The following is a 23,658-nucleotide window of genomic DNA, read 5'->3' on the forward strand; positions in this document are numbered from 1 at the left end:
AAACTTTTCAATATCTAAATATTAAAATACAATATACAAGGATATGTCATGTAAAAGGTAATGCTATTTAATCCCATATTAGCTGGTAGCGTACATATAAATTGAAAGATGGGGGAGAACTGGCTGCTCAACATTTCCATAAAAGTAGCATGTAAATGACACTATTAACAAAGGCAGTGCAGTCCTGCCCAAGTGCTTTTAGACAGCTTCTTATTTATCAGTAGTCTTTAATAAAACTCAAGGAGAATACATAGAAAAGCTGTAAATGACAATATAGAAGAGGTGCATGTTAAATTGCTACTCAAGGAAAGTGTTTAGTGTTACTTTATTTTATAAAACCTTTTACTAATATATTTTTTGTCTGATGGTTGGAGGGTGTAAGCAAGGCTCTTATATAAAATGACATAAATGGAATGTAATTTATTGTTCTGGAAATTGAACTTTACACAAATTAAAATTTCTTTCCTTTGATTATTTTTCAGTGTATTATATATGGAAGCCCTCAATATAAATCACTCACAAAAACCCAAAGTCTTGCTTAATCCATGTCCTACGAAACCCATGACAGACAACAGCAGTTAATTGAAGCATGGCATGTGAGAAATGCGCTGTTGTGACCATTTTAAAGACTTCTGTGCTGGAAAAACAGCTTTTTTTTTTTCAAGAAACAAAATCATAAAATCACAAAACTAACATAACTCTCAGAATCACACTCCCATCAGGGGTGAGAACATAAACGCTACACTTCTAGGTCTAACTGACCTCTCATTCCTGAGGTTGTGGAGCTTTGAAATGTATTAGTATCTGCATGATTTTTCTCCTTTTCTGTCATATGATTTATGACAAAAACAGCGTTTAAAAAGAAAGGGAACAGGAAGCTACTGCATGAACCCTGAATTAGCCATTCATGTCACTTTAAAACAATAGTTGTAAAACTCAGGATTCGGGAGCAAGCTTTACAGGACTTATCACACACATCAAGGACAGCGGCACATTAAAGATGCATTAAACTCTCCTTCTACCATCTCCTGGACCCGTGCAAACAAGTTCTGCGCTGATCATCACTGCTGGATGCTGTCTGGCACTGGCCTGAGTCAGATGGTCCCTGTAATTACAGTCCTACCTGCATGCTACAGTAACAGCTGAGACAGCGGGAATGGTCCAGAAGGGCCTAGTTTACTTCACTCACATGTCATACTGGTGACATATTCAAAAAATGCCCAACTTTCCCTCTTAAATATAACTTTACTGATCTTGTGCTACTTTCATATCCAGTACCTTGTTCACATCAAAGCAAGAGCAGGATTCTTATTTTTGGGTTCAAATGCTCATTTGTCAGGAGCCAAGGCCAAAGTAGATATGAGGTACTACACAAAATAAAAGGTGGTTTCAGTCCTCGTGAATGTAAGAGATTTATCATGTAATAGCAAACTTTCCCCTTGTGTTCACGGTGGTCGCTTGAAGAGACACAGGCCTATACTTTGTTAACAGCAGGCCACAGCTCAGAGCCGGTGCCTGGAGTCCTGGCTATAGCCTCCCGGGGATCCTCGGTTACGGTGGGGCTTATAAGAGTCCTGGTAGGGGTCCTGGTAGTCCTCCTCCACCAGAGGAGAGTGGTCCCTGCTGTGCTGTGAGCCTGAGGAGAGACGGTTGCGATTCTTCCGTGCCCGCTCGTTATGGCAGTTCTCATCGGCAGGCACTAGACTGCGACGTTCAACGGGCGAATGGTCTGTCGTCGTGTGGTTGCTGTTCCGGTTTCTTTGGGCCTGTTTGAGAGAAGTAATGCTGATTTCAAACTGCGTTTTGCTTTGTTAACACTCAAACAGAATCAACATAACTATGCATTTTTAATATGTTTGCATTAGAGTCCAACAGATTTATCAGTGGGCTGGTATTATCGGTCCATATCAGATATTTGATGATTGAAAAATCCAAGAAGTAAAGATGGGAGAAACACCCTTCAACACTTCAATAATTAGTGCTGACATTTTATAGTTTTTCCACCAGAGGGCACTTTGTCTGGCTCCATTCAGATTAGTTGCAGAGTGTAAACGAGTAAATAAAAAAATAAAATCATATCAAATAAAATTGTTTGTTAATCATGGTTATTTTGAGTCTTCTTCATTGGTGTCCCCGTGAAATATATCACTGTAGATACCAAAAGGTTGATTCTGTTCATCTGGACGTAGCGTTTTCAATGGGGCAAACGTTTCGTCATTCATCCAAGTGACTTCTTCTTCTTGATCAATGGTCATGAGAATTTGCATATTAATGATTAAGGAACTGACCTCACAGCCTACTGTTCATTAAGTGGTCTAGGTTCCGCTTTTGTGCAAATGTACTGTTTAATGATGATGTGGAAACAAAAGCCAAATGACTCACCTACGTTCAAAAAACACTAGAATCTGTGTAAAAAACATGATTCATGACTCCAGCTGCTCTGGAGTCATGAATCAAAGTTTAAAGTATTTGGCTCCAACTTGAAGCAGATTGCCTAAAGGCTAGAGAGTACTGCAGAGATGAGAGTCTACAGGCAAGGTAAAGGCTCTGGTAGAGGTTCTTTGCAGTTTATGGACATCATATCTGCTAATAAGGTGGATATAGGATAAGATTCATATCTGTATTTCAGTGCCATCAGTGAGTCATCTCATCCAAAATCAGTGCCAACATACAGCTAAACTCAAAGAATTATCATCAGACAATAAGAACGAGGAGTTCTGACCCCCCACAGAGCCCTGATCCCATAGCCTTGGATTATATTACACAGAAGAATGAAGCCGATTCTTGGAACAAAAACAAACTACCTGCCAAGTACTCGGAAAAATACGTACACCTAGGAGGTCAGTTTGTCCTAAACACAAGTGTGATGTTTCACATGCACTTTTTCACACAACTTTAAGTTCTTTTACAACTTTAGTTATTAAAGGTTCTATAGTTTCTTCACTTACAGTATTGAGGAAGTTACAATTACAATAGATTAAAATGTAAAAGGTTTTTAAAATAGTGTTAAACCCCATTTCACTGTTAAACCATCTTGTAAGTAGGTACCAAAAATTATATTTACTTTATTTCACTATACCCTACTACTACTACTAACCTTTAGGTGCCTGGGCTATACTGGGGATTTGGGTAGATAATGGACTCATCTGTTGTCCACTAAAACCTGCTGTGGATATTTTTCCAGCATTGAAAATGTGACAACAAACCATCATAACTCACTCTAAGCATTCAAGGCTTCTGATCTACATCAGTAAAGGAGCTGCAAGCTTTTTACTTTAAAGACAGCAGGAGGGCCTTTGTTTCTCGAAAGATTTTAGTGTGGCTTTCATCTTGTTGCTAGAACATTTTACTGCTAATACCATGCACCTCAGCTATGGCTTTAGGGCATAGTGCATTATCAAACGCTGAGTATTCACACACTGAAATGATCCAAATTTCCTTCTATCCGGCAGGTTGGTAAATCGAAGTCATACATGACTGAAATCTGGGATTCTGTAAAACAACAATGAGAAGAAAAGAAACCCGGGACAGTTTTTTGTTCTTTAACTTCAGAAATTCACCTGAATGGCAGCAGGATACGGGGAGAGAGCAGTGGAGCCCAGATTGCGTCCCAGGAGGGGGTTGAGCGGCATGGAAAGCGAAGTGTGCGTCGCACGCCAGTACGCCTCCAGGTACTCTGCCAGGTGTTCACAAGCATCTTCAAGCTGGTTCTCATCCAAAATAATATCAAACATCTCCTAAGGTTGGAAAAGAAGAGAGGAAGGTGTAACTGCTGCTGCATTTGGATTTCTTTTCACCACTTGTGATTACATCATGAAACCTAACTTAACTTAGAAGCTGTTGCTTCCCTTAATTAAAAAAAGGGGGTGATGATTACTCACAGAAGGACACTGTGCTAGTTTCTCTGCTGCAACAAGCTGCACATTCAAATGTTTGCTTTGAGACTTCCCTCTTGATTTGATCAGCCTCTGCAAGACCTGTGGGTGACACAAAAACAGTCTAAAAATTAAGAAACTAGAAGACGAGTCGTAACAGGCCCATGGAAATTGGACTCTGTTACATGTAGGTTTGTGACAAGAGATTCTTTTCTAGAAAATCCAGCCAACACAAGCAATGGCACGCCTGTCACTGCTCCAAACTCACATTACAGTCAAGTCTATGACTTTCTCTCACTGCCTGAAGGGTTTCTTGGTATTTCACAGCTTACACTGACACTTGGTATGTTGTCAAGTACAACACAATAAAGTTTTTTGTCATTGTTTTTAAATAATATCAGTTTAAAAAAAATTAACATAATATATAGTATCCTGTTAAGTTACTTAATTACATTAGCCTAAGCTTTTAATCTCACCTTAGGCGAGGACACCTTAACATGGACGATAATGGGTGCTAATGAAGTCTTGATGAGCTGCGCTGGGTGGTTAATGGTGTCAGCATCCAAAACCACCAGCTGTAAAGACCTGGCCAGCTCAAAGATCCTCTCTATTTCACTCTGGACCTCAGCTACAAAAAGTAAAGAATGTACGGCAGAGCAAATATGAATAAGAAACAATATGCAACATATTTACGCTCCACATAACCTATAAGACATGCGCATCATTGAGTGAGTTTCCTGTAGCTTTACCAAGGCTGGAGCGGGTGTTGGATCTCTCAATGATGGCCCTCTTACTGGGGTTGTTTAGTACTGACCTCTTGGCCAACGATATGTCAGCTGTTACCCTCGTGATGGATATCCTGGAACAAAAACTGTACGCGTCACACAGAGCACAGCCAGCACCTCGATGCAGTATATGACAGACTCTGCTTCGCTTTCACTGCTCACCTCCCATCGAACCTGTGCTTCAGGAAGTCAAACAGCGCTTTCTGCATCATGTCGGTGACCTGCAGTAATGGGGAGCGGAGAAGGCCGCGCAAACAACATGGACATGGGGAAAAGAGGAAGAAGAGAAGAATAGATCAAAACATTAATCTAATTAAAGGCAGGGGGAATAGGGAAGGCTGTCAAACTTGTTACTGTCACAGTCCCTGAGTCTTGCACCTCCCTGAGCCTGGTTCTCCAGGAGGTTTCTTCCTGTTAAAAGGGAGTTTTTCCTTCCTTTCCCACAGACACCAAGCGCTTGCAGATAGGGGGCGTTGTTTGATTGTTGGAGTTTTCTCTGTATTATTGTAGGGTTTTGCCTTACAATATAAAGCACCTTTCTGTGTTCGCCTGTCTTGTCTTCTTGTCCTCCTCTGTGCCAAGTAAATTCTATTACCCTGTTCTGTTGTGTCCCACTTCCTGTTTTATTTTGGTAATGGTTGTCCTCTGCATCTTGTAGTGAGTGTTACTTCCCCTGTCTCATATGCTATTGTCTTCAGCTGTGTTTAGAGCTGCACCTGTTTCCTGTTCATGCACCACTTCTCGTCTATATATTATGTCAGTCTCCTCTTGTCCTATTTTACATTGTTTGCATAGTTGTGTGTTCTCTAGCATTGTTTTCCTTGTCCTATAACTACCCTGCACTGCCATTTAAAGCACTTTGAGTGATCAAGCAGAGTAGAAAAGTGCTATATAAGAATCAGGCTATTTACCATTTGCTAACCAGTAGTTAATCTCTGAACTTCAGCATTAAAAGGCTCGCTTTAAGTTTAACTTCAGCATCCACTTGTCTGCCTTTGGGTCTGCAAAATTATCCACTACCCACACAGCACACCCAATGGCAGTACCAAGCAAGCAAAAGGTGGCTATAGAGGCTCATAACATGAGCAATTTTATGCAGCTATGGAGCAGAGCAGGCAGTAAAAGAAGCTAGCCCCCCCATTATTCATTCTGATGGTCAGTCTCTGGCTGAGCCACATTTTTACATTACACACTTGACCAAGCTATAGTCTACCCTGTGAAAAGCTTTTTTTCCCCATCCTGGCTGATGAACGTGGGTCACATTAAATAAAGCGATCAAAAGCTTCAGTGAGCGATGTCGCAAAGACGAGTGCACAGGTGATAAATTTGGGGCAATCTCTCGGTGTAGCTTTGAATATATAGGCTTGGCTGGTGAACATGATTGCAGCTTTGAGGCCTTGAACTGAAACAGAAGTTTAAGTTCACAAAGTTACCCTCAAAGACATACACTTATACTTCCCAAGGTCTTTGACTCAGAAAAGAAATACATGGATTCGTGAATAAAATCAGGCAAAGGCGACTATTCGATTGCGCCAGTTGTCGCTCTAAATTGGTCAAAGTACACTGACAGTCACATTGGGTTGACAGGGGCTTCATGCCCATTGGGCTGTAACACAAAGCAGTAAGGAATAAATAGTCCTATTAAAATGTCAAAATACATAAATGCTCTACTCACATTTGAGGTTCTTATTTAAATTTACTTAAAGGGACAGTTGTGGAAAAAGAAACATTTTCCGTAGTGCTCTTTATCCATCTATATTACCACTTTTGAAGATATTAGTTGTAGAAAAATCAACTCTCCCCTAAAGACTATGAAGTGTACACATACCATGACGAGAGGTCACACTTGTGTAACTGTGTAAGCTGTTCCATAGTTTTGGAGCTGAGGTGTGGAATCCACAGTCCCCCTTTAGATGGGTGCCAAGAAAATCCTTATCTGTGGACCTTAAAAACTGGTTTGGAGAATAGGGGTGAAGTAGATCAACAACACAGAGCCTCACCTCACAAGTGAAAAAAAAACCAAGATTTTAAGCTGAAATCTAAAGCTGTGAGGAGGCCACTGCAGATCATTTAATAATGGGGTGATATGGGAAGATTTATGAGAGTGAGTTAAAAGCCTTGCAGTAGCATTTCGGGGAGATGTGAGGTCATTAATAGATGCTTTAGACAGACATGAAAACAGTGCATTACAATAATACAAGTTGCCTGTATTTTATGTCACAGTAGTAGATAGTAGACAAGAAAGTTGGCTGTGAGCGAGGGGCAATGACACATAGGAAATGGGCGGAATCAAACCCAGACCTCTGCCGTGCATATGGATCACTTACTCAACCAAGTGAGTTTTACTTTTTTAAAGGAATTTTCAAAGTGCATCTTTTTGTGCAACAGTACAACTGCACAGAGCTTCATGCAACCTTGAAATATTGCACGTGACACCTATTAATTACCACGTGATTACATGTTAACTCTGTGGCACTGGCAAAATAAATAAATAAATAATATTATTGCTCACACATAAAAAAACCTGTAGGGTACTGCATGAACAGATAAACTAAAGGTTTGGGACATGAAAAGTATCTCAAGGCATGGTACACATTATTTTATGTTTCTAATTTCAAGCGATGCTCCACTTTTTCAGATGCAGTTTAACCAGAAGGTTGTTACCACGGCAACACCAGGATGGGAGACAAGGACTGTGATTCCATGACAACTGACTTCAGCACTCCCACCTTCCACAGCGTCCTTGGCCTCCTTTATGCTTTGCACTGTCGTTCCAACCGATTATCGGCGAGCAGTTTGGATTTGGATGCTGTTACCCCGGGAACGCTCATCGCAGAATGAATTAACTGGGATTGAAATTCAGTAACTTACAACATGATGTAATATTCATGTAAGGCATGAGTCTGCACGGCCCATATGGACGCATGTTAAGGCAACTCGCCCCTGCTGAGTTCTTTATCCAATAGATTTAAATTCCTGTTCCTGTCCAATAAAGATTGCAGACATGGTCTGAGGTAATACTTGGTTGCCTTCTTTGTTCATTCTGACTGATGAAGACACACTGCTGTCGAAATGTCAGCCTGATTGCACAATTAAAAGCTGTGAATTCATCAGCATGCTCCAGCCCCTTCTGTCCTTTCAAAGTTTGCTCACACTGGGAAGCACCCAATACAGTATTCTGCTGTAAAACGAATGTCACGTCACAGTCTTAGATTAAGGATGTCCTCACTAAGTAACAGTGAATTTGAATGAAGAGCACTATCAGACTTGTTATTTCCAAAGTGTTACTTGTTTTTAATAGGATCCCATAAGGATACTGAAGAATCTGCGTCTAGAACAAAGGACTTCTGAGTGGTCTCTTTCACCAGGACTAGTGAATTCATCCTTCATGATAAAAACGACTCATTTATTTGTTCATCTTTTGTGGAGGAAAAAAAAGGCAGAGTCAGCCTGCTGGAGGAGCAGCAGTCTTTCTTACCTCATAACCTTTCAGGGAGGGTCCCACCAGGACAACTGGCCTCATGGAGGGAACCACGTCATATGGCGGAACATGCTCAGCCTGGAGGTCCAGAAACACAGAGATAAAGTCAAGCTCTAATATTTTTAGCATTTGTTTCCTAAAGTCTGAAAGCAACCCAGAACTTTCCCAGTGTGTCTGAGTGTAAGTGGAGAAATGCTTTAACCAGTGCCAGCACCAATCCAGAGAAAGATGTTAAAATCAAAGATTTTAAACAACTTCTGCTTCGTCAAAACTGTGAATTAAAGATTAAATAGTAGTAAACACTGATGATGCAAAACCTGCTCTGAAGTTCACAACCTTAACTGGATGGTTGGGAATTTTTCCTTCCCACTGTTGGGTTTTTCCTCTCTATGTATTATTGTAGGGTCTACCTTACAATATAAAGCGCCTTAAGGTGACTGTTGTTGTGATTTGGTGCTGTAAAAAAAAAAAAAAAAAGAAAAAAAAGGAAGAAGAAGGTAGAAACTGCTAAACTAACATATTATAATTAATACGATTAAATGACTAAGAATGCGGTGAATCAATTTAATGGTCGTATTAATTGTTTATGTAAACAAGGGAAGATCAAGATAAAAGAAAATAAAAGATAAAAGACAAAAGAAAGAACAGAGAGAACAGTGTAACAAGGAGGCGTCCTCTTCATTTGAGATGCAGTCAAGCAATTTCTTCCACTTTTGTAAGAAAGTCTTGGATCTTTGTGAAAGTCATTTTCTTTTATTACCCCAAGATACAATACCACGACATCTTTATGGATTCCATGACCAAGGATCTTTCTTATAATTGGATTTCTATTGTCCCCAAATTTTTTTGTACGTCCAAAATATGCAGGAGTGGTTGGTGTGTATTTGATCACACTGTCTCCAGCATGGCCGATGTGACTGGCATCATTTGCTCATGGCATAAGGTTCCAACACAATTTAATGTTAAATAAAAAGTTTGCCAAAATTACAGAATAATCTCCACCGTCCATATATGTACGCAATGTATAGATCTGGTCTTTTGTTTTAAAGGGACACAAAGCCTTTTTCTAATAACTGACAGTTTACCTTTAATTACATAAATAAGCAAATAAGCTGTCACACTCACCACTTTCTGTTTCTGCTTTCCTGAAAAAGAAGAGAAATGTGTAGTAAGTGCACACATTTCTATCAGCTATTTTAAAGCCTTATTTTACAACAAAAGGTTAAAAAAAGATGCTCCTACTGATACACAGATATAACTACAAAGCAGAAGACAAGACCATCCCTTCTGAATCTAACAGTAGCATTTGCTATTATAAATAACCGGATCTGTGCAACCAACCTGCAGAGTTTGGGTTTGGTTTGAACGTTCCTGACACCATCTCTCCCAGACTGGAGGAGGAATTCCCACTGGATTTACTGCTGGATGGATAACACCAGATAGAAAGAGCAGTGTTACTGTAAAAGCTAATGGGATGATTTCATCTGTCACCACCACCGCCCACGAATAAACTCACCATCTCCTACAGTCATAAACTGCATATTATACTATGTTCTTGGATTTAAATAACATTAAAGAACTGGTGAATCAGTGATGTGTCTGTAAAGTAAGGCAGACTTCTACTGAAAGATATAAATACATACAAGACAAAAGCGATTGCATTAATCAACGACTGGCGTGCAGTTTGTCGATTGTTCTTTCACTGTAAATATATATGACCTAAATATGTCATCATTTTTCTTTCTGTACTATTGTGATAACATGGCTTTGTGATAGAAATCACAAAGTACCTCACAGTGACAAGTGCTTTTTTTGTATTTTATGGTAACTGCGAAAGGATAATAGTACTCAGCACCATTAATCGTCTCGGTGACTACAACCCAGCATCCCATCTGATGGAAAATTCTGTGGTGGCTCTGATCCAGGTATACCTCCGAGAGCCTGGACCACACAGCACAACTTGGATTTCATCCACCTGACATCCTGTTTATCTGCCAGCCTCTACTCATCCCTAAAGTGGCTCGCTCTCAGTACAATCCCAAACCCTTCAAACTCTCTTTATCCCCTTTGATCCATGTCTCTTCTCTGCAATATCTGTTGCTGCTGCTGACGCCTTCGCTCTGCCGCACTCATCCAGCCCTCCTCCTCCTGCTCACCCAGGGAAGCGTCCTCTCTTCTGTTCCTGTTGAAGGCGGATGTTCTCCAGCTTCAGTGGGCTGGGAATGAACCCAATGTCACAGCCCTCTTTCACCAGGCGTCCAATCCACCAGTCATTGTTGTATTTCTGAAAAACAGAACGAGAAAAGTCTCAGCGACAAAATCCCAGAATTTAAATTAGTCCTTAAGAGTAATCCATTGTAATTAAGTGAATTTCCTCTGTATCGGTATGCAATACAGCGAAACAGCTTCCACATTACAAATATCTCTGTCCATAAAGATACCTTTATCACTGTTCATACTGTAATTACAAATAACAGTGTTCAGTAGACTAACACAAATATTTCAGAACGCAGTGTACTAATAATACAAAGTACAGACAGGATCCTTTTTTTTATTGGCTGGCTGGATTTCAGTCAGGGCAAACAAATAAAGAACAGTCAAACTGACCTTAAAGCATACTGCTATTGCTGCTTTTACAGGCGTCTATGATGAGACACATTAGTGAGCCCTGCACCACACCAACTGTACAAAACCAGAACATCAACTCATCCGGCTCATGATCCAACTTAAGTCACAGGTTGATGTTTTGTGTGTCCAGACAGAAAGTTGTATTGATTTGCTTTAACTAGTTGTTGTGAGAAGCCTCACAAACAATCATATCAGGACATATTAATGGAGTTTAACTCAAATCTAAGGAGTGGCAATTTTTGTGGAAATGGAAAAGCGCAGGTAAAGTAAAGATGATAGAGAGTGTATTTACTCCAAGGCCTTGTTCAGACTACCGGCTTAGATATGTTTTTTGCCCCCACATACAATAGAATCAGAGCAAACTACACTCCTGCTCCTGGATTCAAACTCTCAACAGCTTAACAGGAAGCAATGTATGAAACTGGGAAGAACAACAGTCTGTGTACACACAGCAAAACAAACAAACAACTTGTTTGCAGGCACTTGGGGGAAACCTATGTGATGGAAAGCTGCATCTTAATCATGGCTATATAGCTACAGATGCTCAGGTTGTTACCATGACAACCCATACAGATACATTAATGAAATCTGGACGCACATTCAGTCTGTTAACTTAAAAGCTACATTTTGAGCATAGCTCTTTTTATGAATATCAGATTAACTTGTGACTCTTTTCTTGGCTCTTGCAATGGAAAAAATAAAAAATAAAAAAATAAAAAATAAAAAATAAAAAAAACAGAGATAGGTCACAAGCTCCATGATGGGAAAATTTGTTACACAGAGAGTAGCAAAATAGCTAACATGAAACTCTTTGTTTAGTTGAAAAAACACTTTCTCCTGTGGTTAAAAACTAAACTGTGCAGGCTGAATTGAATCCCCCCCCTACAGTGCCACACCGCAACTGAATTGCACCTCTTTGATGTGGAGGAAGTCCTTGGCATCAAAAGATACAGCCGTGCCAGCCACGGGAACATCCTCATCCAGCGCACCACAGTAACTGACATTGGTCTTCACTGCAAACGCAACTGCTTTAGTCTGCAAGACAGAAAGGAGGGATGGGTTTTTGTAGCAATAACCATGTATATTAGCAGTGAATAATTTGGTTCAGACAATCTATCACAGAATGTGACATTTTGTACAGCACCAGTGTGCCCATCGTGCTCCAGCATCACACATGCAGAACGAATGGCCTGCAGTGAGGGGTGGGCACTGCTGAAGAGAAGCTATTTTAGACCTCCTGACAACAGTGGCTGGAAGACAGCATCAGTAGTGATCACACCACATCTACAGCAGGTAGCAGGGAAGCCTCATACCAAGGCCATAAAACCAAAGTATTATTATTATTATTATTATTATTATTATCATCATCATCATCTGCTCCTGCGCAGTGAATGAAGTGATCAAATTGAGTGATTTTAATGCTTAACTGTTTAATTTCACCATTATTTCCTAAACTCATGCAGTAATAAGTGTCACGGGTGTTTTCCTAATGTTAAAGGCTACATTTCACTGAAGTACTTAATTGCATTGTTGTGTTTGTTTCATGTAACTTATTTACGGTGTGAATGTTGGCACACGGTGTCACTTTTACAATGTTGAAAACTGTAAAAGTTCAGAAACAGTATGGCAACCTTTACACAGCCATTAACACAGATTAGCAGGGCAACCAGTGATGCAAAATCCTTTTTTTTTTTTTTTTTTTTTTTTTTATGCGATATACAGCCAGTTATGGTGCTCCGTTACCCATAAACAGCTCCTAGTGAAACTGACCTTTGCTCTCTCAAGCTGAACAGTGGCCTGCTGCTCCCTCTCCTGCCGGCCGCCCTCCTTCTCCTCCTCCAGGGACACATCTGAATCAGATGGTCGGCTTGTGTAGGAATCAGCTGAGCCCTGAAGAAAAAGAGAACACAAAACGTGGAAACAAGCCAATAGCACAATAGATGCAGGTACTAAGGATAAATAACCACATGGTGACATAACTTTCTTTATGCCGTCCAGATTAAATGTGACATCTTTGTTGTGCAATTTCATGTGTCCTGCACAGACAGATGCAGGGCTTGGCAAGAGCCTATTTCTTAAAAATATAGAGACAAAGAAAGAGATTTTTATGGAAACCCAGGTGTGTGTGTGTGTGTGTGTGGGGGGGGGGGGGGGGGGGGGGGTGTCATATGTGATTAGTTGAATTACTTTCCATGCAAGATCAAAGGCTGACCCATTCTAAGATGACGGTTGCATGAATAGCTGAAAAGATTCAGAAGCTATTTTTTATTTCAAAGGATGAAATCGAAACAGACCACGGCAGACCAAATACAAATGTCAAAAATCTTTTATTCCCTTGAAAAAAGGCTCATTTGAAAAAAGGCTCGTTACTATCACAGTAACATAATTTCAAGTTTAAGTGACAAAAAAAAGGAAATTTGAATAATATGATGTTCATCTCTTATTTTCTTAGGGGTAACGCACTATTTAAGTCATAAGTATTGTTTTAAAGGAATAGTATAAACAAATGCTCCCACCCACCATCCTTCTCAGATTTGGAGGAGAAAACTAAAACAACCTTAAGTCATGCTTTTTGTTAAAAGCAATATAACATTCAATTTATGAAATATAATACATCACTTATTTTGCTTTATATGGTTCATAGGTTCCCCCCCCCCCCCCCTTTTATCAGGCCAATGGTAGGTCCAATTCAGGTGCATAATCCTAGCTATAGTGGCCACTTTAGCATCAGACAAGGCTGGCTGCCATAAATCTGTGTTGAGTATAGGCTGTCAGTTAACTGTCTACCTCAGCTGTCAATATAGCAGGTGTTCATATCTATTTACTCTGAAACTTTTCACTCTTTGTGAAAAGAGTGATGAGTCAGTGAAGCTCACTTCTGTCAGATGAGAGTTAGAAACTGAGGATATCCTGAAATTTTCTGTTGGTAAGTGCAGGCTTTGCTGCTGTTAGCCTCTGTTAGCTACTGTTAGCCCTCATTAGCCGCTGTTAGCTGCTGTTAGTAAAAGTTTCACATGATGTGAGAATGTAATCAAACTGTCTATCACAGGGAAAGTGTGCGTTTATACATTGTCTGTATAAAGTTTACTTTAAGACAGACATGAGAACAGTACTAGGTCTCTTATCTTAATTCTGACAGGTAAGTTCAAGTTAAAATATTTCTTGAAACTAATTTATTTTAGTTTTTTTCTGTAACTTTTCTAATTTTATTAATGTCCACATTTTTGCTCCATACTGTGTTTTTCCTATACAGACACCAGGAAAAGTAGAAATTGTGCATGGTAAATATAAGGTTTGGGGGATTAATCGATAGAGACAGTTGAGAGAGGCGCCAAGTACAGGAAGAGATAGCAAGGTCAGTTGGTTAGCTCAACCCAGGGATTCCCTCCTTGGGGCATCAGTACCAATGTGGTGTTTTTGTGTCGCCCCTTTTACCATATTTGGGTTTGTGGAGAGTTTCAGGCTAATTCTTGTCTGGCATTATTCTTAGTAAGTATGTGTGCCTGTATATAAATATAAAGTCTGCTTCAGGCTGAAGATCAGTTTGATCACATGTCATAACTGTCACTCTGCAGCAGAGTCAGTGTTGGGCATTTTAACTGCTGGGCTAGAGGAGCAGTAAAAACACCCACCCACTTATTCAAGGCAGATAAAATGATTGTGAACTACAACAAGAGCAAGATTCTGACCAACTAGCTGAAAAAAAAAATGTGTCAACATAATTTGAAACAACAGTGAATGCTCAGCTGGGAAGCACATTTTCCCACAGCAGAGAATTATTACAACATCATTGCACTCAACAGGCTCCAGGCATCAAATACAGTGAGCTGCCCATCCTGCAGTGAGGGAAGCACACTGCAGGATATTTTGCACAGCTGATATTTTGTCCTCCCTTATGGTATTAAGAAGGATTAAGAAGGAATAATTACTGAAGCAATTTGCAAACTTGATTTGGTGGGAGAGAACATTTCACTTGTGTGAAGCAAGTTCTGTGGGAGGAAAAAAGTGCTTTTGAGTTCATAGACACAGCAAATAAATTGCCAGCTGGCTTGGTGAAACAGATCGCATCTGTGTTGCTGTTACAGTAGCAATAAAGGCAAAGAATGGCAAAATGGTGTTTTGCACCAAAGAGCTTATGGATAAGTTCAATTTAAATGGAAACTGGGGCTGATGTTCTTGTAACAGCCATGCACTAAACAATAAATCTTTTTGGGTGCCAGACCTCACCAGTATCCTGACTAGAGTCATTACAAGGTTCCACCAAGAGCCTGTCGCTACTACTGCTAATCAACACCAGCAAAGCTCTAGTAATACAAAGGATGGTTTGGACACCCCACCAATAAAAGGCATCCTATCCATTGTGACTTACATCTGTGATTCACTGGGAATGTGTGGTTTTCCAGCAAAAGGATCGTCTAAGATCTATGCAGGCCATAGCACAGCTAGCATGATTTAATTCTTGATAAGCAGTGGTCCAATTCGATGCACAGTTCAAATTCAAATTCAAATTCAAAATTCAAAACTCAGTCTCCAGTTTGTTCCTGTTACCTGTCTGCTTACTTGTTGGCTACCCTGCAAGCCTCTGTGCCACACTTCTGGGAATAAACCATTTAAAACTATTCCTGCCTTCCTGGATATTTAAGGTGACTATATCAGCTTAATGCTATAGGCTCATGAGAGTGAAACAAAAAGAACACACTTCTTGCACATGAGTTGGGATAATGGACCTGGAATACAAACCCATCAGTCATAACAAGTGCTTTCAGCCACAGTGTACAAGGCCTCTATTTTCAAACAGGGCTGACTTATAGTTTGCTTACACTGTCATCTCACAGCAGTAATGCAAATCTTGGCTCTGAGGACGTCACCTTTGGCTGACCAGTACTGCTACTGTTTGTAATGCCATGTGGGAGAACTGGAAACAGTTCAATTTTCTACAACTGCACCATGGCAGAACAGAGTGCTTGAACACTGTGAAATCTTTTAATTATAGTGGTAATATAGTTTTTGAATACACTGAATTTTATGCAGTTGAAAAATGCATTGGTGAAAAAGTGTTTATTTTGAGTTAAAAACAGACTAGTTAACAATTACAGGGACAAATAGAGGAGTTACTAAACATTAAAAATACCAATATGTGACCAAAAACAGACACTCACACACTCCAGAGATATGGAGGTTATTAGGTTACATGGTTGTTATTGATTATCTGTAGGTGTGAATGTTTCTCTAACTCTCTGTGTTAGCCCTGGGACAGACTGGTGACCAGTCCAGTTCATACCCCACCTTTCACCCTATGGCAGCTGGTTAAGCCCCCCTCCCCTGAGCTCTATAAGCGGAAGCAAATGGACAGATGGATGCTCCTGTTGATGCGCCAGGGACCAGTATTGGGCACTTTCCAGGGTTTTCCACTTGGACCAGTGAGCAACCAGTCAGCCTTGCATACAACCCAGTCTACGCATGTGTAACATGGACACATGCACAGCCACTAACACGGCGTTAGTGTAGACGCTCTTCACTGTAAGAGACAATGTAGAAGGGGCCTGTAACAGCAAACCTAATCAGACACCTAAATCATAACCTACCCAACCGAACATGGACATTTTAAGTTAAAAAGGCAAAGTAGCCAAGGCTAAAGCTAGCAGCCTCTGTATGAGCAAAGAATCAAAGCAGCCGAGAGGAAAATTATGGATACAAGTAAAACAGAGAAAAAGTCAATGTCCTGTTATGTGATGATTCAATAAAATGACTATATGTTACAATCCCTGATAGTGCATTCCTTCAAACGGAGAAAGTCTTGAGGGATGGCTACTATGAGGAAAGGCAGCCCGGAAACTTTACCAGCGGGACACGTCGTTGTGTGCCTCAAATTCACAGGGTGTTTCGGTCTTTTATCACAAGCTATTCTGTCATTTTTTAGTTTCTTTTTACTTTCCTTGGTTAGGTTTAGGGATTAGAAATCTGATCTAGATTATAATATTAAAATTTGGGACACTTCATCAGTAGTGGATGTAGATCCCATGAGATTATAAACATTACTAGAAATTGTTTATTTATAGAGGAAATTGTTACTTTAGCAACAAAACTATTAGAACCAAACCTTTGAACCATTTTGAATGCTGATATAATCCATGTAGTTTTAAAGTCTTGCGATAATTGAAATCAACTTTAATTTTGATAATGCTTTACAGTAACTGCCTAATTAAGCAATCAGAGGCATTTTCAAGATACTACTGCTACTGAGAAATGCTTCAAGGACTATTTTATATAAACAGCCACAGCATTTTAAAATCCTGTGTCGTCACTGATCCCTGTGGATAATTTAGTGATGTTCTAAACCAAAAAAGTCCAATAAATGGCCAAAGCAACATACTGTAACTTTGCCTTAGCAGACTTGACCAGTACTTAAGATCACAGCTTATATGTTGTTAAATTGAGAAGAAAACATTTACTGAGCAAAATATCAGTCAGTTTCCCTCCTTTGGTCTTTGAAAAGCTTCCAAAAACAATCCAAACCCATACAGTAATCAAAATTATTGTAGGTGCAGATGAATAATTACATAAGCATGGACACTGGACACGTGTCTTACTAGCAGGAAAGGTCTAACTCAGTGCACTGTATTAGACTGCATAGAGTCTCTGGGGTTCAAATGCTAATTTCTGCTAATCAGTGCTTTCCATTCAGGGTAGAGGCAATGTACTATGTTCTGTGGCCTGCAGGCTGCTGTGCACACCCTTCTCTCCAGGGTCATGAGCCAGTTATTCCCCTTGTCACCAGCATTAAATAAGGGAAATGGCTGAATGATGAGAGGGAACATAGCTGCTAAAATAGTTGCCATCAGCAATGTCAATATCCTTTATGATTCACTGGCCTCACAGTTCATGTAACCCACCTGCCTGCAGGCATTAATAAATCTCTTTATTTGCAAATCTGGCTGCTTGTATCTGTCACTTAGACTAAAGTTACAGGAACAAAGCACTACAGACATTCAGTTAACGCTTACTGTGAAAATGTTATGCAATATCTGAAAAGACGACTATGCTACCAAACCACGTGGTATGATGTAATGTATAATGAAGGAGTAATGACGTAATGCATGAATGTATTCATTCATTTTAATGACTTCTTTTCTTTCATATCGCTGTTCATCAATCAAAACAGCTCATTTCCCCACCATGTGACACATGAAACAACAAGTGTCCTGATTAACATCAAAACAAATGAAGAAATGTATGACAGCAAAACAAAATCCTTAAAAAGTGTCCATCATCCATCCATCCATCCTCCCTCTTCCACCATATCCCAGCTACCATAGGGCGAGAGGCTAACACAGAAAGACAGACAACCATTCACACTCACATTCACCCCTATGAGCAATTTAGAATCACCATTTAACTTAAGCCCACTAACAGCATGTTTTTCGATGGTGGGAGGATGTCAGAGTACCCAGAGAGAACCCACGCAAAAACAGGGACAACATGCAAACTCCACACAGAAAGGCCCCGCCCAGGTGGAGTTAAATATCTTCTTTCTAAACAGTTAAACAGTATTGTGCCCCGGAGCTGTCATGCCATCCATCCACTCAAAACAGAACAAAACTCAGAATATCATGTTCCTGTGTGTGCCAGAAATAAACTCACAGAGAACAAACTAACACTCCGATTCTGTCTGTCAGCTTCATTCAGACACCATGATATTTAATAACTGGGGAAACTGTGAAAGCAGATGTCAGGAGATGATGAATGATTGAAAAAAAGGCCGATAATTAATACAATAAAACACAATACCTCATTTCAGTCTTTAACACTTATTTAAGTTGAACACTTAATACACGCTAATATTCATGTGAATGTGCTCAGTTACACCAGTTTAAATACAGACATGCCTTGTTGCTTCATACCAGTATGTCTCCAGCTCATCAAATCAGGCGGATTCAGCATTCAGTTCTGCCGAGTAGCCAGCTGGTGGATGTTCAGAGTCCTGCAGTTTCGGCTAAATGGGCTGAAAAACTGGACTTTAGCATAAATGTTTAACTAGCAGATGACAGGACAGTCTGTTCCCCCATGGATGCTGCCAGACGCTCTATTTAAAACATACCTATCCATGCAGGACAAGGACTGAAGAAGGAGGGTGCAGCTATGCCATATTATAAAAAGAGCATCATTTGTCTCATTTTAAAATGTCATATGTGGTGAAGAAAGACTTTTTGAGCAAATGCCAGAAAATAGTTTGTTTTGGGAATATCTTACTATCGTTGAAATATTACAACTAAATGCCAAACGCACACCGATATTCCAGTTTCATCTTAAAATATGTGAAAGCTGTGATTCTTCACATATATATGACAACGATGGTGCAAAGCTGCAGGCAGCATGACACATGCTTAAACCCTTGACTTCTGACTAAGGCGTGATGTACTGCTTCGAGGCCGTCGTCATCAAGATCATCTGGCGTGACAAACAGAACTCTCGCTGTATGTGTATGTATGATATTACATATGTGTTATGTAATATAACACATGTAATTATGTTTTATATTAATGTAATTAACATACTTTAATGTAATTATTAACATGCTAATAATTGCACGTTAATAATTACATTGCACAGCATCTTGGTCAACTGAGGTTGTTTCAAATATGCTATATAAATAAACTTGGAATTGTCATGGTTTGCTAATGGGAGTGACTGATAATTCAGTGTTATGGAATTGTCTTTCCAAACTTTTCCATCAAATGCATTTTTTTTTTGTTATGCATTCATCTCTTGATATGTTTCATCTATCCATTTTCTGCTAATTCCTCTTCCAATTTAGGCAGTCTAACCCAGCCGTCTCAGGGTAAAAGCTCACAAACCCATACCACGTGGACACGTCAGTAGAGATACAGAACAGAACCATTCGAGCTAATGTTCATTTCTAAGGTTAGAATCACCAACCAACTTACCATGCATGTCTTTGCCCTGTTGGAGGGAGTCAGAGTACAAGGAGAGAACCCATGTGGCACATGGAGAACATGCAAACTTGACACAGAAAGGCTGAGCGGTGGATTCAGAATCGGGATATTCTTGCTGTGAAGGAACAGTGCTCACTACCGTGCCACCCTCTTTATGCTCACTTACCCCAGGAGGCAAGGAGGCTCACCCAACTGTTGTCAGGGATCGACTCGGGGGACAGTGGCAGATGGGGAGTTTGACTGGGTCAGTACACCTGAGAAACTTTGATGCAGGTTTGCTATGGTGAGCTCATGGAGGACACAAATCTCGCATGGAGCAGTAGACAAAATCTTGTTTGGATACTGATTTCTTCATATTTGTTTCTCTTATATTTCCATCCTGTCTGTCACTTGTGAAGCAGTTTGAAATGCATTCGATTATTTTTTAAAGTGCCTTAATTTTTTTAGTTGAATGTCTTTTTCCCCCATTTGCAACCTTTCAAAGAGATTACGAAAAGATGTGTTCCTATCCTGAATATGGCCTTTTTGGGAGCTTGAAGCATGGGTTTGGTGACTATCACTCCCACTGGACATCAAAAATTAAATGAAAATAAAAAGGCAAAATGTGTAACAGGGCATTGGTACTAGAATAAGTCTTTGAAGTCAACCTGCCAGGCTGGACAGTGTGGATTAATGTCTTTGTCCAGGGCTTGCAGGCGTCTCCGCTAATGATCCATTCAGAGCCATGGGAGTCTTTGGTTGGTACAAATAACTGTTATTTACTGCCTCATTACAAATGAAATCTATAGCTGGAAGAGTGGAGAAAAAGAAATAAAACCACCACACAGCTGCCCACTGCAGAGTATCACCTGATGTATGTTTTTTTTCTTTTAAAATAACAAACTACAGCTTTTTGTAACAGAGAATAATGTACATTTTATCTTCAACATGGAGGCTGGCTTTGTTTATAATATGAACCTATTGTTTTAAACAGTAGCTTTACTTTTACATTATATTATAATGTAAAATAACATTAGAAAATCTAGAAAAAGTTTATTTTTCATACCTTTGTGCACGTTTATTGGAAGCAATCATCTCAAAAGTAAGAATAAAAATCCAGTTGTTACTAGTAGTAGTGTTTTAAAATCAGGCCATATTACCTCAGATCCCTACATTTGCCACTTTACAAACCTGAAGTTATTAATGCATGACAAAGACGTCAGTCAACACAAGGGATGTCTAAAATTACTGTCATGCACATTACACAAGCAAAGACTCCTACCCCCCGCCTTTCGTTTCTGCACAAACTGTGGCTCATTATCGAAGTGTCAAGTGGCCGGTCTTGAGTCCGTCATGCCACACTCTAACCTTATCTGTCCAGATGCCGAAGCTCGGTCCGTTCTCCCATCTCCAATCATCTTCCTCCCCTGACCTATGTGACTATCAGTCCCAGACTGTAAGACGAAAAGCATTCCCTCCTCAGCACACTCAGCTGGCACCATCACTGCATCCACTAGCTTTAAGGGATAAACGTCTCCCTGGCCCACTTTGGGCCTTTAGCTCCTTGTGAACTCACTCTGTTAGATATACCTGTTCACTTGCTCATGAATGCAAATATCTGAGCAGCCAATTCAATGCATTTAGACATGTAGACGTCATCATAAATATCTTGTTGAGGTTAACTGAATTGAGCATGGCATGATTGTTGGTCGCAGTCTATGGGATTTTCCTACAAAACCATTCAATTCAATTTTATTTCTACAGCGCCAAATCACAACAACAGTCGCCTCAAGGCGCTTTATATTGTAAGGTAGACCCTACAATAATACATACAGAGAAAAAAAAAACCCAACAATGATATGACCCCCTATGAGCAAGCACTTTGGCGACAGTGGGAAGGAAAAACTCCCTTTTAACAGGAAGAAACCTCCAGCAGAACCAGACTCAGGGAGGGGCGGGGCCATCTGCTGCGACCGGTTGGGGAGAGAGAAGGAAGACAGGATAAAAGACACGCTGTGGAAAAGAGCCAGAGATTAATAACAAGTATGATTCAGCGCAGGGTTTTGGGTATACACCTCTTGGGTTTACAGAGAATGGCCAAAAAAAGAGAAAATACAGTATCGCCTTTAGTACCATCTCAGCACCCTTTAAATGCCAGAGTTTGCTGTACATTTTGCTTTTGCTTCCAACAGGATGTGTCCTGTCACAAAGTTCAAATAATTTCAAACAGGCTACTTTACCATGAGTATAAGTTCACTGTACTTAAACAGCCAAAAAGCCAATAGATCTCAATCCATGATGTATGCGGTGGAATGGGTGATTTGTTGACAGCGACTGCAAAAACTGTTTGATACTGCGATGTCAAACTGGACCAAAATCCATGAGCAAAGTTTCCAACACCTTTTTGAGCCTATCCCACAAAGAATTAAAACAACTCTGAAGACGAAAAATGGATGAAACCTTTGAGTACCAAGGGGTCCAGTGAGTGTATAATGGAAAGACTTGATTTAGAAATAAACAGTGTCTTCTTCAGGCGCTGCTTCCACGTTTGCACTACTATTTGCAATAGTAAAACTACTATGAGCCAGTGCAGAAGGTTTACTGGGCTTTGTGTTTTTCATAATACCTGTTATAAAGGTGAGTCATGCAGTGAACAATAATGTATGTTTGCAGAAGGGTAGAAAGTGGTTTACATCACTACCAGAAGCTAGGGAAGGACAGTGACTCTGCAAAAAATGAATAATACTCATATGGAAGTTTCCACCAACTATGACTCTAAATATTACATCATCAGATAAAAATGGATCAAGGCCACAAAACGCAAAGTCCTGCATGTTCTGCTAAACATTTTTAAAATGGACCAAAAAGCTGCTTTCTGGGTAGTCTTGGGTAAAACACTTGTTCTGGATTTTTAATTTGGAGTGTTAATTTTACTTGACTAACATTTCTAGTGAAACTGTCCGAGGGCTGAAAAATGTTGAGCTTTGGAAAAGAAGGAGTAATCGTCAAAAAAAAAAGGTGGGAAGGTCATAAACGCCAAACACATAGATTATATTTTTGTGTCAAACAATGTCACTCCAAAACTCTTACTGAAAATAAGTCACACAAGAGAGCCTGCAGCTTAATATATGCTGGAAATGAAATGAGTGACAAGTCTGTGTGACATTCCTGGCTTTAAAAAAACAAAACAAGCTAAAGATAAGTGCTGATAGCAAACCACGGGGTCGGTAAGGTCAAAGGTGTGTTCTGTGACGCTGCCAGTACAGCTAAACATGGAACAATGTGTAACACAGCAGCCCAACAGAGTGCATGAACAAGTTCTCCAGGTTTGATTTAATAGTACTCATTAAAGTACACAGAACCAAAGGCTGCCTGTATCGACAGAAATACTCATTGACTGATTCACTGTAATTGACCAGCAGGATCAAACGTAGTGTGTTTTTGACTTAGTAGTAATGAAGGAATGAATGGATCCAGTTTTATCCTGTATGAGACAGTTTCTAGAGAGTACTGGGATTTTCCCGAATCCATTTCCCGAGCAGTCTCACATGGGAGTAAACTGTCTTCAGGCTCATTAGTTATTCTGACGTATAATAATAATAAAAAATAAACATGTTATTTCTGGATCTTGCTGTACTATCAGCTAAGAGAGTAACTAAATTAAGAGAGTTATTTTGGGCACTCAGAGCTTTTGAGTGTAAGGCCTGAAATTTGAGTTTTTGGAAATAACTCCCAATGCAGGAAAGAAACAACAGCAAAGAGAAGCTACTAATACCACACCACCTACAAAACTTGGCACATAAAAATGAACACATTTTTCAAAGTCGCAACAAACAACAACGCAAACACAGAAGATCTCTCTGTATACGCTGCAGACAGGACAGAACATGCTAAGTCTACTTTTTAGTCTTTATGAGGCAGCCGGTATCTCAGGTGGACTTATGGAAAGGTTCTGA

General features: G+C 39.9%; 1 protein-coding gene across 3 annotated transcripts in view; it reads right to left on the reverse strand.

The window, feature by feature from the left end:
* Positions 1-395: 395 nt before the first annotated feature.
* cacnb4a (calcium channel, voltage-dependent, beta 4a subunit) overlaps positions 396-23,658 on the reverse strand; it is a 32,774-nt gene continuing 9,511 nt past the window's right edge. For 2 of the 3 annotated variants that reach the window (XM_040034771.1, XM_040034773.1), the window contains 12 exons: positions 12,540-12,659; positions 11,682-11,804; positions 10,298-10,425; positions 9,483-9,562; positions 9,267-9,286; positions 8,139-8,219; positions 4,823-4,881; positions 4,625-4,734; positions 4,352-4,503; positions 3,882-3,977; positions 3,561-3,737; positions 396-1,766 (listed from right to left, as the gene is read on the reverse strand). In XM_040034771.1, coding sequence (XP_039890705.1) covers positions 1,503-1,766; positions 3,561-3,737; positions 3,882-3,977; positions 4,352-4,503; positions 4,625-4,734; positions 4,823-4,881; positions 8,139-8,219; positions 9,267-9,286; positions 9,483-9,562; positions 10,298-10,425; positions 11,682-11,804; positions 12,540-12,659 — 1,410 coding nt within the window. In that variant the 3' untranslated portion in view covers positions 396-1,502. The remainder of the gene's footprint in view (positions 1,767-3,560; positions 3,738-3,881; positions 3,978-4,351; positions 4,504-4,624; positions 4,735-4,822; positions 4,882-8,138; positions 8,220-9,266; positions 9,287-9,482; positions 9,563-10,297; positions 10,426-11,681; positions 11,805-12,539; positions 12,660-23,658) is intronic. The other variant, XM_040034772.1, reaches the window with a different exon arrangement.

Source organism: Simochromis diagramma, unplaced genomic scaffold (genome assembly GCF_900408965.1).
Source record: "Simochromis diagramma unplaced genomic scaffold, fSimDia1.1 OVJJ01000091.1, whole genome shotgun sequence".
Classification (NCBI taxonomy): Eukaryota; Metazoa; Chordata; class Actinopteri; order Cichliformes; family Cichlidae; genus Simochromis; species Simochromis diagramma.